General features: G+C 36.4%; 1 protein-coding gene across 4 annotated transcripts in view; it reads left to right on the top strand.

Annotated features, from left to right (window-relative positions):
- The window catches only part of LOC104985718 (DNA excision repair protein ERCC-6-like 2), a 158,752-nt gene that overhangs the window by 76,112 nt on the left and 67,388 nt on the right, over positions 1-15,252 (top strand). For all 4 annotated transcript variants that reach the window (XM_010836019.1, XM_010836018.1, XM_010836021.1 and 1 more), the window contains one exon: positions 8,251-8,346. In XM_010836019.1, coding sequence (XP_010834321.1) covers positions 8,251-8,346 — 96 coding nt within the window. The remainder of the gene's footprint in view (positions 1-8,250; positions 8,347-15,252) is intronic.

Here is a 15,252-nt window from a genome sequence, read left to right as displayed (position 1 = left end):
ATGTTGAGCTTTAAGCCAACTTTTTCACTCTCCTCTTTCACTTTCATCAAGATGCTCTTTGGTTCTTCAACATTGTTTTCTGGTATTTCGTATTTCTGAAATTTTGTCTAATGCCAATCAACCAGTTGTAATCTGAAATTTCACAGTGATATCTGAGTCTTTTACAAATTAATTAAAAATTAAATTAATTAATTTTTTTTGGTTGTGCTGGGTCTTTTGGTTGCTGCATGGGCCTTCTCTAGTTGCAGCATGAGGAGCTACTCTTCATTGTGGTACATGGGCTTCTCATTGCAGTGGCTTCTTTTGTTGCGGAGCACAAACTCTAGGCACATGGGCTCTGTAGTTGCAGTGTGCAGAACCCAGGATGCACAGGCTTCAGAGCTGTGGAGTGTGGCTCAGTAGTTGTGATGCATGGGCTTAGTTGCTCTGCAGCACGTGAAATCTTCCCGGACGAGGGATGGAACCCATGTCCCCTGCATTGACAGGCAGATTCTTACCTACTGTACCACCAGGGAAGTCCGATATTTGAGTCTTGATGTGAGTTTTTGTTCATTTATTTTGCTGGGTGTAATCTGAAGGCTTGTATTTCTGAACTCTGGAAAATTCTCTTTGATTATTTCTTTGACAGTGGCTTCTCTTCAGTTTTTTCTAGTGTCTCTCCTGGTCACTAGGTTATCTGATTTTAGTGTTCCTACAATGATTCTTTTTTGGGGGAGGACAGAGTTGCACTGCATAGCTTGCAGAATCTTAGTTCCCCAACCAGGGATAAACACAGGCCCTTAGCAGTGAAAGATCGGAGTCCTAACCACTGGACCACCAGGGAATTCCCCTAGAATGATTCTTTAAACCTGTGAACTTTGATCTCTTACTTTGTGTTTTTATCTTTCTTGGCTCTATGTCTGAAAAAAAAAAATGGCATTTTCCAATCTTATTATTTTATTTTAAATAACTAATTTTTTGTCTTTTAAATTATGTATTTATTTTTTTGAACTCTCATTCTGTGAATCTTTATTCTGGAATGTCAATACCTTAAAGCTTAGCTTTCCATAATCATCTCATTCAGTTCATCAGAGGAGAGTTTTCTGGCGTTTTTCCTTGGGTTGGAATTTTTATTGGAATCACTGAATTTATAAACAACTTTGTAGAAAAATGACATTTTAACACTTTTGAACCTTCCTATCTATGAGCATGGTATTGGTTAAATATATTTAGGCTTCTCAGTAAAAGAATAGTTTATTCGACCTTTTAAAATAAATATTTATTTGGCTGTGTCAGGTCTTTGTTGTGGCATGCAGTATCTTCGATCTTCATTATGGCATGCAGGATTTTTATAATAGTTAATACATAACAATAAAATTTAATTCATTGATGGCATTTTTTGTGTAACATTAAGATACGGTTAAATATAATTTTTATATATTTTTTATACAAAATAGAATGTGAAAGACCTAAGGAATGAATAGCCTGCATGTTGATTATTTGTCTTAATACCATTTCTCAGGTTGAAAAGAGCTGTATTCTTTTTGTATTTTATTGCCTAAGGACTAAGCTTTTGCGCTTAGCCATATGAGAGGAGTGACAGGTGTGAAAAGTTTGCAGTTCTGAATTGTATTATCATCAAATAGAGAATCATCGCGTCTCTAGAGATAGAGTTTAGAGGTTATTTTTTTCTTTATAAGAAATATTGCCTCTGAATTAACTTGGACAGTCTTCAAAGTATCTTTGAAGATTGTTACCTCAACTAGTGGTAACCTTCCTGTGGCTTATTTAGGACATCGGAGGTAAATTCATGTCACAACTTGCTGAACAGTTGACTTGACTTATTTTTGGTGTAAAGTGTTAGAAAATATTTCTTACTCTCCAATTTTATTTTAATCATAACTAGTTGATTTTTCACACAATAGTCTAATTATGTAATCTTATGAACCTTGATTTTTCAAAAATTTCCCCATCACGATAGTAGACAGGTAAACTTCTGACTTTTCTTCTAGTTATTTGTTATCTAAATCACCTACTCCCCTAATTTACTTATTTTTAGAATTTTTTCCAAACCTTACTGTTTATCTCACCTCATTCCTTTCTTTGAGTTTAAGTCTCCGTGATACCTTTTTGCTATTGCCTCTAATAAGTTATTTTCCAAAGGAGCTAATTCAATTTCTATTGAATATTGAACCTTAAGTCAGGATACCTGGGTTTGAATCCAGACACTAGCCACTTCAATGACTTTTAAGCAAGTAAATTAATATTCCTGATTCTCAATTTCCTCATCTGTAAAAATGAGAACAATAGCTCATAGAACTGTGTTGAGGATGAAAGTATAGGATAAATGAAAATTTCTAGCACCATTTCTGGCATATAATAGATGCTGTATAAATATTAATTTCTTTCTATTTTGATAGAAACTGCATAAGAGAAGACTGTTAACATTTTCTCTCCTTGGATGAATAGTATCTAGTATAAAGATTCCGAAAAGGGAGAAATAGCAAGAGGAAAACTTCAGTGACAGGCTTTAAAAGTTGAGATTAGAAAAGCGTAGAATATAAAGAAAACTGATTTTATTCTTGGATTTTAAGTTTTACTTTTTAAAAATACAAAATTTATGATCATTATATAATAAAATAATTGCTAAATATAGGGTATTTAGACACAGAAAGTTCAAAATATGAGAGGATAACAGTATTCGGTAAAATCTAAAAAGCTGTGTAGGCAGCTGAAATCTTTAAATCAGTAGACAAACATTTTATTATTCAGTTTTGCTAGATATATTTAGAAAAAAAAAACTTTATAAATAACTTCATTCCAGAATGAATTATTTGTCTTCTGATATGTTTTGGCTGGTAGAAAAATGAATTTGTCAGATCCATTAAACAATTTCTTATTTTTAAAACTGTCAAAATATGCATATATCTTTTGTGGCTTCTTTTCACTGTATATTTTAACCAGAGGTCAAATTAAATGAAGACAGAACTTTGACTCTCCAAAAATTGAGAAGTTTTAAATAGAGGAGTGGCATACTTAGTTTTCTCTGCGTGTGTGCTCAGTAGCTCAGTCATGTCCGGCTCTTTGTGACCCCACGGACTGTAGCCCACTAGGCTCCTCTGTCCATGGGATTTTTCCAGGCAAGAATACTAGAGTGGGTTGTCATTTCTTCCTCCAGGGGATCTTCTTGATCCAGGGATCAAACCTGCATTTCCAGTGTCTCCTGCATTGTCAGGCAGATTCTTTAACACTAGGCCACCTGGAAAGCCTCTAGTTTTCTATATTCTGTATTTAAAATTATTTTATGTAATGTGGGAATGGATCTGAGGTCAAAGGTAAGGGAAGACTGGAGGCCACTGAAGTAATACATACAGGTATGATATCAACGTTTGAAATAGGGGAAGGGAAAATAGAAATGAAGAAGGGACTCATGATTAAAAAAAAAAAAAACTTTTTTGAGGTAAATTTGATAGGACTGGATATTGGTTGGCTTTTTTAGTTGTTTTATCTTGCTTCTAAGTCTGTTGGTGACAGATTCTATTAATTTTCCTTAGTCTGACAATATCATGATTTCCCTTTTATTCCTGAAGGGTGTTTTTACTGTATATAGAATTTTGTGTTGACAGTTCTTTTAGCACTTGAAAAATGTACTGCTTCCTCTGGCCACCTTGGTTTCTAATGAGAAATCTACTGTTATTTGAACTTATGTTCCCTTAAAAGTAATACGTTGATACGATTTCTCTCTGCTTATAAGAGTTTGTCTTCCGTTTGCGGAAGTTTAATAACTTCAGATATGCAGATGACACCACCCTTATGGCAGAAAGTGAAGAGGAACTAAAGAGCCTCTTGATGAAATTGAAAGAGGAGAGGGAAAAAGTTAGCTTAAAGCTCAACATTCAGAAAACGAAGATCATGGCATCTGGTCCCATCACTTCATGTACAATAGATGGGGAAACAGTGGAAACAGTGTCAGACTTTATTTTTGGGGGCTCCAAAATCACTGCAGATGGTGATTGGAGCCATGAAATTAAAACATGCTTACTCCTTGGAAGGAAAATTATGACCAGCCTAGATAGCATATTGAAAAGCAGAGACATTACTTTGCCAACAAAGGTCCGTCTAGTCAAGGCTATGGTTTTTCCTGTGGTCATGTATGGATGTGAGAGTTGGACTGTGAAGAAAGCTGAATGCCGAAGAATTGATGCTTTTGAACTGTGGTGTTGGAGAAGACTCTTAAGAGTCCTTTGGACTGCAAGGAAGTCCAACCAGTCCATCCTAAAGGAGATCAGTCCTGGGTGTTCATTGGAAGGACTGATGCTAAAGCTGAAACTCCAATACTCTGGCCACTTCATGTGAAGAGTTGATTCATTGGAAAAGACCTGATGCTGGGAGGGATTGAGGGCCGGAGGAGAAGGGGACGATAGAGGATGGAATGGCTGGATGGCATCACTGACTCAATGGACACGAGTCTGAGTGAACTCCGGGAGTTGGTTATGGACAGGGAGGCCTGGCGTGCTGCGATTCATGGGGTCGCAGAGTCGGACACAACTGAGCGACTGAACTGAACTGAACTGAATTACGCTATATCTAAACATAGTTTTCTTTGGGTTTATCATTTTGGAGTTCATGCAGTTTTTGCATTCTATAAGTTTATCTTTTTCCCCAAATTTGGGAAGTTTTCAGCTATATTTCTTTCAGTACCTTTTCATTCAGTGTCACTCTCTCTTTTCTCTTGATACAAGTATTAGCTCTTTTATGTCTGTCTCTCAGGCCTCTAAGACTTTTTTTTTTTTCCTGGGCATTTTCTTTCTGTTGTGTGGATTGGGCAAATAATATTGACCTGCTCCTATTTTATTGATTCTGTTGTCTGTCATCCAACCAGCAAGTTTTGTTATTCAGTTATTTTTCAGTTCTAAAATTTTTTGTTTGGTATCCTCTCTTTCTTTGCTGAGACTTAATATTTTTAATTTGTTTCAAACATATCAAGCATTTTTGAAGCGTTTTTATTGTGGCTGCATTTAAATCCTTGTCAGATAATTCGAACATCTGATTCTTTGCAGTGTTATCCATGTTAATTGTCTTTTCTCATAGAAATTGAGATTTTCCTAGATATTGATAAGAGTAGTAATTTTTTATTGTATATTCGATGTTTTGAGTATTATGTTATGAGACTGTGTATCTTATGTATAACTTCTATTTTAGCCAGACACCATGCCAGACACATTAGGTAGAAATCCATGTCTCTTGCTTGGCCTATGTTGAGATTGAGGCACTTTATTGCTATTTCTGCATGGTTTTCCCCACACTACAGAGGGGACCTTGGTTTTAGCTTGGCAGAAGTCAAAAGTTCCAGCTCCTTTATCAGTCTTCCCAGACACCACCTGAATGAGAATGAGAGGCACCTCTTTACTGTCAGGCAAAGATGGAAATTTAGTCTCCCCACTCAGTCTTGGATGACCAAGTTAGGGTTAGGCCTACAGATTTTTTTTTTCTATTGTGTTTGCAATAATAGGCTGGTTATTGTTTTCATTTTTCTGTCTTAAAACTCTATGCCTTTCCTGGTTCTTTGCCTAAAGGAAGAGGCTTTTCTTAGGTTTCTTTCTTTTTTTTTTTTGGTCTGTGACTGTTTGCTGGCTTCTCCCAAGGAACTTCCCAGGTGACTCAGACAGTAAAGAATCTGCCTGCAATGCAAGAGACCCAGGTTCGATCCCTGGGTTGAGATTTCCCTGGAGAAGGGCATGGAAACCCATTCTGGTATTCCAGTCTGGAATATATTAGGCAAAAATACAGCCAGGAAACTCACTGCCATGTTGTTCCTCTTGTGGTCTGTAACCAGTCTGTGTTCCCTCCAGCTTTCATAATCTTGTGTTTCATTTTATATATAATGTCCAGGGTTTTCAGCTGCACTTAGAGGAATAAAGACAAGTACATTTTTAAAGTGTGTATATTTATTTAGCTAGAGTATATTAGCAGTTTTTAAAAGTTATGTTAGGAAAATCCTAGATAATAGTATTTAAGTATCCAAAAAATGTAAAAACCAGCATAGCCTACTTAAATGAGCTCTAATGCTCAAATTTCTTAGAGATATTCTGTTACACTTGTTGTTCAGTCACTAAGTCATATCCAACTCTTTGCAACCCCATGGACTGCAGCACGCCAGGCTCTCCTGTCCTTCACTGTCTCCCAGAGTTTGCTAAGATGCATGTGCATTGAGTCAGTGATGGTCTCTAAACATCTCATCCTCTGCTTCCCCCTTCTTTTGCCTTCAATCTTTCCCAGAATCAGGATCTTTTCCAGTGAGTCATCTCTTTGCATCAGGTGGCCAAAGTATTGGCGCTTCTACTTCAGAATCAGTCCTTCCAATGAATATTCAGGGTTGATTTCCTTTAGGATTGACTGATCAGATCTTATAGTCCAAGGACTCTCAAAAGTCTTCTCAGTGCCACAATTCGAAAGCATCAGTTCTTTGGTGCTCAGCCTTCTTTATGCTCCAGCTCTCATATCCATACATGACTACTGGAAAAACTATAGCTTTGACTATACAGACCTTTGCTGGCAAAGTGATTTTGTTGCTTTTTAATATACTGTCTGGGTCTGTTATAGCTTTCCTTCCAAGGAGCAAGCATCTTCTAATTTCATGGTTGCAGTCACTGGCTGTAGTGATTTTGGAGCCCAAGAAAAGAAAATTTGTCACTGCTTCCACTTTTTCCCCTTCTGTTTGCTATATAGTGATGGGACCATATGCTGTGATCTTAGTATTTGAATGATGAGTTTTAAGCCAGATTTTTCACTCTCCTCTTTCACCCTCAAAAAAAGGCTCTTTAGTTCCGCTTCACTTTATGCCATTAGAGTGGTATCATCTGCATATGTGACGTTGTTGATGTTTCTCCTGGCAGTCTTGATTCCACCTTGAGCTTCATCCAGCCCAGCATTTCATATGAAGTGATCTGCATAGAAGTTAAGTAAGCAGGGTGAGAACACAGAGCTTTGTCATACTCCTTTCCCAGTCTTGAACCAGTCTGTTGTTCCATGGCTGGTTCTAACTGTTCCTTCTTGACCTGCATACAGGTTTCTCAGGAGATAGGTAAGGTGGTCTGGTATTCCCATCTCTAAGAATTTCCATTGTTTGCTGTGATCCACACAGTCAAAGGCTTTAGCATAGTCACTGAAGCACATATTGATGTTTTTCTGGATTTCCCTTACTTTCTCTATGATCCAACAAATGTTAGCAATTTGGTCTCTGGTTCCTCTGCCTTTTCTAAACCCAGCTTGTACATCCGGAAGTTCTCAGTTCATGTACTGCTGAAGCCTAGCTTGTAGGATTTTGAGCATAAGCTTGCTAGCATGTGAACTGAGTGCAGTTATATGGTAGTTTGAACATTCGTTGGCATTGCCCTTCTTTGAGATTGAAATGAAACCTGACCTTTTCCAGTCCTGTGGCCACTGCTGAGTTTTCCAAATTTGCTAACATATTGAGTGTAGCATTTTAACACCATCATCTTTTAGGATTTGAAATAGCTCAGCTATAATTCCATTACCTCCACTAGCTTTGTTCTTAGTAATGCTTCCTAAGGCCCACTGGACTTCACACTCCACGATGTCTGGCTCTAGGTGAGTGACCATACCTTCATGGTTTTCTGGGTCATTAAGATCTTTTTTGTGTAGTTCTCTGTGTTCTTGCCACCTCTTCTTAATCTCTTCTGAAATAGTAAGTCAGGTCCTTACTATTTCTGTCCTTTATCCTGTCCATTCTTGCATGAAATGTTCCCTTGGTATCTCCAGTTTTCTTGAAGAGATCTCTAATCTTTCTCATTCTTTGTTTTCTTCTATTTGTTTGCACTGTCCATTTGAGAAGGCCTTCTTATCTCTCCTTGCTCTTCTCTGGAACTCTGCATTCACTTGAGTGTATCTTTCCCTTTCTCCTTTGCCTTTCCCTTCTCTTCTTTTCTCATCTATTTGTAAAGCCTCCTCAGACAACCATTTTGCCTTCTTGTATTACTTTTTCTTTGGGATGGTTTTGATCACTGCCTCCTATACAATGTTATGATCCTCTGTCCATAGTCCTTCAGGAATATTCTAGAGTGGTACCAAAAAAAAAAAAAATGTTCCATAGTAATTTTCCTTGTGGCATATTTGTGTTTTAATTACCTTTCTTTTATAATGTTAATGTAATTCTGTATTTATTTTGTTATAGAAACCTGGCATCATTGAGTTACAGAGCAAAATTTATTTTTACTGTTTTAATGTGCTATTTTTTTTAATTTACTCCAGGGCTGGTGGACTAGGCCTTAATTTTGTTGGTGCCAATGTGGTTGTATTATTTGATCCTACGTGGAATCCAGCCAATGATCTTCAAGCAATTGACAGGTAATGGTGACAAAATTTGATGTGACCTGTAAATGCTTTAATCTAAAAATGCTTCTGAAATTTTTAGGTTGCCTATAATGTGACTGTGATTAGAAGATAAGGAAAACATTGTAAAATTTTTTTTAATTTTTATTTAAGATAACCCTGAACTTTTAAATCCAAATGGCAGGCTGTTAGTCATTTATTTCCCCTCCATCTCAAAATCTCATTATTGTGACAAGATTAATTTAGAAGAGAGAATAAATCCCTATTCCTGGAGGAAAGTCGAAAAGGCCACTACTAGTAGATCAGAAGTTTTAAGAAATTCATGAAAGGATTTTTATGATGAAGGGACCAGCAGAGAAAAGCCACAATCCAGAGTCAACAGGAGAGCATAGAGAATTTTCAAGCATGGGATCAGCAACTTCAGGACATGAGAGTAGACCAGAGTACATCATTCCAGGAAATTAATGTGCTGACTCTAAAACAGATTCCTGTCCCATACTTTGTACATAAAGAGGGATTGACATGTGCTCCTTGATCAAAACTGAAAAAATCATTTCATAAATTTTATAAGTAAGTGGGAAATCAGACTGGCAAAATATTCTTACAGTGGTTGTTTGCACCAGATCATAAAGCATGGAAACCCAGCTTTCTTAAACAGTCCATTTCATCATTGTCTGAAGGTTTTCTGAATACAATTCTTTTACCTCCTTAGTTAAATCTATTTTAGATATTTTATTCTTTTTGATACAATTGTAAATGGGATTTTATTATTTCTCTAATAGAGCATTGTTAATGTATAGAATGCAACAGACTTCTGTATATTAATTTTGTATTCTGCAGCTTTACCAGATTCATTGATGAGCTCTCATATTTTTTTTTTCTTGCATCTTTAGGATTTTCTGTATATAGTGTCATCATCTAGAAACACTGAGCTTTACTTCTTCCCCTTTAGCTTGGGTATGAGTATATTGTTAGCTGTGGGCTTATCATATATGGCCTTTTTTATGTTGGGGCATGTTCCCTCTAGTTTCAGTTTATTGAGTTTTTTTTTTTTATCATAAATGGATATTAAATTTTATTGAAAGCTTTTTCCACATTTATTAAGATAATATAATTTTTATTCTTCTGTATGTTAACATGGTATATCACATCAATTGATTTGCAGATATTGAATCCCTTGCATCTCTGGGATAAATCTCACTTGATCATGACATATGATCCTTTTAATGTGTTGTTGAATTCAGTTTGCTACATTTTGTTAAGGATTTTTGCTTCTGTGTTCATCAGTGATATTACCTGTGATTTTTATATCTTTTTCTGGTTTTGGTATTAGGGCTATGCTGACCTCATAGAATGAGTTCAAAATGAAAGTAGTTTGAGAAAGATGGTGTTAACTCTTCTCTGAATGTTGAATTCATCTGTGAAGCTGTCTGGTCCTAGACTTCTTTGTTGTTTGTAGTTTTTTGATTACCAATTCAATATTGTTACTACTAATTAGTCTGTTCAAATTTTCTATTTGTTCATGGTTCAGTCTTGAGATTCATTTCTACTAATTTGTTTATTTATTAGCTATTCACTTTATTGGTGTATAATTGTGAGTAATCTTTTATGATCCTTTGTATTTCTGTGATGTCAGTTGTGACTTCTCCATTTTCATTTCTGATTTTATTGATTTTAGTTTTCTCTCTTTTTTTCCTTGAAGAATCTGGCTAAATCAATTCTTGTTACCTTTTGAAGAACCAGCTCCTAGTTTCATTGATCTGTTCAAATTTTTTAGTCTCTGTGTCATTTATTTCTGCTCTGATGTTCATTTCTTTCCTTCACTAACTTTCAGTTTTGTTCTTTCTCTAGTTCCTTGAGGTGTAAGTTAAGTTTAGTTTGTTCATTTGGGTTTTTTCCTCTTTTCCCTTGTTTCTTGAGGGAGGCTTGTAATGGTATAAGCCATGAAACTGCTCTTACTGAGTCCCATACATTTTGGATCATTGTGTTTCCATTTTCATTTGTCTGTAGGTATATTTTTATTTATTCATTGATTTCTTCAGTGATTCATTGTTTTTTAATAATGTATTGTTTAAACTCAAATATTTGTGTTTTTGCAGATTTGTTTTTAACTGGTTGATTTCTCGTCTCTATAGTTATGGTCAGAAAAAGATGCTTGATATGATTCCCATCTTAAATTTACTAAATTTACTTGTTTTGTTGCCTAACATTTGGTCTGTCCTGGACAGTGTTCCATGCGAACTTGAAAAAAAGGTCATTCTTCTGCTTCTGGATGAAATATTTTATCTTTATCTATTTAGTCCATCTGGTATAACATATTAAGACCAGTGTTTCCTAATTCATTTTCTCTCGGGATGTTCACTAACCCCAGGAATGTCAGTGGGGTGTTAAGTTTCCTACTATTAATGGTGTTACTATCAGTCTCTCCTTTTCTGTCTTAATATTTGCTTTATATATGTAGGTGCTCCTTTGCCAGATGAATATGTATTTACAATTGTTATACATCCTTCTTGAATTGATCCCTTGATCACTATGTACTGTCTTTGTCACTTCTGCAATCTTTGTTTTAAAGTCTATTTTTTCTGGTGTGTGTTGCTACCCCAGTTTTCTTTTCCTTTGCATTTGGGAGGAATATCTTTTCCCATCTCCTCAGTTTCAGTCTGTGTGTCTATAACTCAAGAGTGAGCTTCTTGTCGGTAGCATATAGATGGCTCTTGTTTTTGTATCTGTTCAGCCACTCTGTCTTTTGATTGCAGCATTTAGTCCATGTACTTTTAATGTAGTTACTGATAGATATGTTCTCCTTTACATTTTCTTGTTTTGTGGTTGTTTCTGTAGTTCTTTTTTATTCCTTTCTTCTTTTGTTATCTTCTTCGTGATTTGATAGGTATATTTTGTGTTATGTTGGTATTCCTTTCTCTTTTTTCCATATGTTTAGATTTTTGGTTTGTGGCTACTATAAGATTTAATATAGCGCTCTATTTACGGGGCTTCCCTGATGGCTCAGTGGTAAAGAATTCGCCTGCCAAGGCAGGAGACATGGGTTCGATCCCTGGGTCAAGAAGATTCCTTGGAAGAGGAAATGGCAACCCGCTGCAGTATTCTTGCCTGGGAAATCCCATGGAGAGAGGGGAGCCGGGTAGGCTACAGTCAAAGTCAGACATGACTTAGCGACTAAACAACAACTGTCTTTGTACATGATTATTTTAAGTTGCTGATCTTTTAAGTTCACACACACTTAACAACCCTAAATTTTTACTCTTCCCCCCCCCAGAATGTTTATTATTTTTTACATCCTATTTTATATCTTTTTGTTTTGTGTATCCCTTAACTACTTTTATGGATATACATAATTTTACTACTTTTGTCTTTTAACCTTCCTACTAGCTTTATACATGGTTGATTTACTGCCTTTACTATATATTTGCCTTTACCAGTGAGATTTTTTCCTTCCGTAATTTTCATGGATCTAGTTGTGGCCTTTTCTTTTTCACAGAGAAAAGTCTCTGTAACATTTCTTATAATTTGGTTTGGTGGCACAGAACTCTTGGCTTCTACTTACCTGTGAAACTTTTGATCTCTCCAGATCTATGTGAAACTTTGCTGATTAGAATATTCTTGTTTGTAGGCTTTTCCCTTCCGTCACTTTAGGTATGTTGTGTCACTCCCTTCTGGCCTGCAGTTTCTCCACATAGCTCATGGAGTTATGGATTTGTCTTTGTATATAACTTGTTGCTTTTCCTTTTTCTCTTTCTCTTTAATTTTTGACATTGTAATTACAACGTTTCTTGGTGTGCTCCTGTTTGGGTTGGTCCTGTTTGAACTTTTTGTACTTTCTGGACCTGAATATCTTTCCTTTTCCAAGTTAGGGAAGTTTTCAGCTATTACATCTTCAAATATGGCCTCTGCCCCTTTGTCTGCGACCCCTATAATGTGAATGTTAGTATGTTTCATGTAGTTTAAGAGGTCTCAAACTGTCCTTCTTTTCTTTTTCTTTTTTCTGTTCAGCTACAGTGATTTCCACAGCTGTGTCTGCCAGCTCATTGATCCATTCTTCTGTATCATATGATCAACTGTTAATTCATTTTAGTGTATTTTAAAGTTGCATTTTTTATTTTTTTTATTGCAATGTAACTGACATATAACTTTATAGTGTTTTATAAACAAAGTATTGTTGATTTACAGTATTATATTAGTTTTGGGTATACAGATAGTGATTCAATATTTTTACAGATTATACTTCATTGAAAGTTATTACCAGATAATGGCTATAATTCCCTGCACTATGCAGTATCTTCTTGTTGCTAATCTATTTCATATACAGTAGTTTGTATTTCTTCATCCCATTACCCTGTCTTGTCCCTGTCCCCTTCCCTCACCCCACTGGTAAGCACTTGTTTGTTTTCTATTTCTGTAATGTGTTTCTGTTTTCCTATATATGTATTCATTTGTTTTATTTCTTAGGTTCCACATCTAAGTGATATCATATAGTATTTATCTTTCTCTGATTTAATTCACTAAGCATAATGTTCTCTAGGTTCATCCATGATGCTGTAATTGGCAGAATTTCATTCTTTTTTATGGCTGAGAAATAATCCATAGGAAAGCTACGACAGACCTAGACAGTGTGTTGGAAAGCAGACATTACTCTGCCTGCTCTGTATAGTCAGGGCTGTGGTCTTCCCAGTGGTCGTGTACGGTTGTGAGAGCTGGACCGTAAAGAAGGCAGAGCACCAAAGAATTGATGCCTTCAAACTATGGTGGAGAAGACTCCTGAAAGTCCCTTGGACAGCAGGGAGATCAAACCAGTCAATCGTAAGGGAAATCAACCTTGAACATTCGTTGGAAGGACTGATACTGAAGCTGAAGCTCGAGTATTTTGGTCATCTGATGCGAACAGTCAACTCATTCGAAAGGTCCCTGGTGCTGGGAAAGATTGTGGGCAGAAGAAGAAGAGGGCATCAGAGGATGAGATGGCTGGATGGCATCACTGATGCAATGGACATGAACTTGGCAAACTTCAGGAGATAGTGAGGGACAGGGAGGCCTGGTGTGTTGCAGTCCATGGGGTCACAAAGAGTCGGATATGACTGGGTGACTGAACAACAACAATAATCCATTCTTATATGTATACCAGACCTTTATCCATTTGTATGTTTATGGACACTGGATTGCTTCCATATCTTGGCTATTGTAGTTAATACTTCTATGGACATTGGAGTGCGTGAATCTATTTAAATTAGTATTTTCATTTTTTAGCTGTATACACAAAAGTGGGATTGCTGGATCATATCATAGTTCTATTTTTAGTTTTTGGAGGACTCTCCATACTGTTTGCTATAGTGGCTGTACTGATTTACATACCTGCCAGTAGTATACAAGGATTCCTTTTTTACTCCATCCTTGCCAACAGTTGTTTGTGGTCTTATGATGACAGCTATTCTAAGGGGTGATAGCTGATAGCTTATTGTGGCTTTGATTTGCATTTCTTTAATAATTAGTGACATTGACCATCTTTTCAGGTTCCTGTTAGCTTCTTAGGAAGATTTCTCTTCAGGTTGTCTGCCCCATTTTTGATTGGGTTGTTTGGGTTTTTTTGACATTGTTTCTTGATACTGAGTTGTATGAGCTATTTATATTTTTTGGATAATAACCCCATGTTGGTCATATCATTTGCAAATATTTTCTCCCATTCCTTAGGTCATTGTCTCATTTTGTCAATGGTTTCCTTTCTTGTGCAAAACCTTGTAAGTTTAATTAAGTTTCATTTGTTTATATTTGCTGTTATTTCCCTTGCCTTAGGAAACTGATCTAAAAACAGTTGATACAGTTTATGTCATAGATTGTTCTCTAGGAGTTTTATGATTTCAGTACTTAGATTTAGGTCTTTAATCCATTTTGATTATTTTTGTTGTTGGTGAGGAAATGTTCTGTTCTCATTGTTTTACATGTGGCTGTCCAGTTTTCCAAGAACCACTTGTTGAAGAGACTGTTTTGTCCATTATATCTTCTTGCCATCTTTGTCATAGATTAATTGTCTACAGGTGCATGAGTTTATTTCTGGGCTCTTTATTCTGTTCTATTGATATGTGAAGTGTTTGGGAGAGAGTTTCAATTTCAGATGAAGGGACTCTGGTAACTCAAAGTCATATTGTTGTTCAGTCCTTCAGTCCTGTCCAGCTCTTTGCAACCTCATGGACTGCAGCACGCCAGGCTTCCCTATCTTTCACTATATCCCAGAGTTTGCTCAAACTCATGTCCATTGAGTTGATGATGCCATTCAACCATCTTATCCTCTGTCGCTCCCTTTTCCTATTGCCCTCAATCTTTCCCAGCATCAGGGTCTTTTCCAGTGAGTCAGCTCTTCACATCAGGTGACCAGTGTATTGGAGCTTCAGCCTCAGCATCAGTCCTTCCAATGAATATTCAGGGTTGATTTCCTTCAGGATTGACTAGTTTGATCTCCTTGCAAGAGTCTTCTCCAGTACCTCAGTTCAAAAGCATCAATTCTTTGGTGTTCAGCCATCTTTATGGTCCAACTCTCACATCAGTACGTAACTACTGGAAAAACTATAGCTCTGACCATATGGATTTTGTTGGCAAAGTGATGTCTCTGCTTTTTAATATGCTGTCTAGGTTTGTCATAGCTTTCTTCCAAGAAGCAAGCATCTTTTAATTTTTATGGCTGCAGTCACTGTCTACGTGATTTTGGAACCCAAGAAAATAAAGTCTGTTATTGTTTCTATTTTTTCCACATCTGTTTGTCATGAAGTGATGGGACTGGATGCCATGGTCTTAGTTTTTTAATGTTGAGTTTTAAGCCAGCTTTTCCCCTTTCCTCTTTCACTTTCATCAAGAGGTTCTTTAGTTCCTCTTCACTTTCTGCCATTAGGGTGGTATCATCTGCATATCTGAGATCAT

Source organism: Bison bison, unplaced genomic scaffold (genome assembly GCF_000754665.1).
Source record: "Bison bison bison isolate TAMUID 2011002044 unplaced genomic scaffold, Bison_UMD1.0 scf7180017864057, whole genome shotgun sequence".
In the NCBI taxonomy this organism is placed as follows: Eukaryota; Metazoa; Chordata; class Mammalia; order Artiodactyla; family Bovidae; genus Bison; species Bison bison.
The sequence above is the reverse complement of the archived record's forward strand: the minus strand, read 5'-3'. Positions and strand labels throughout refer to the sequence as shown.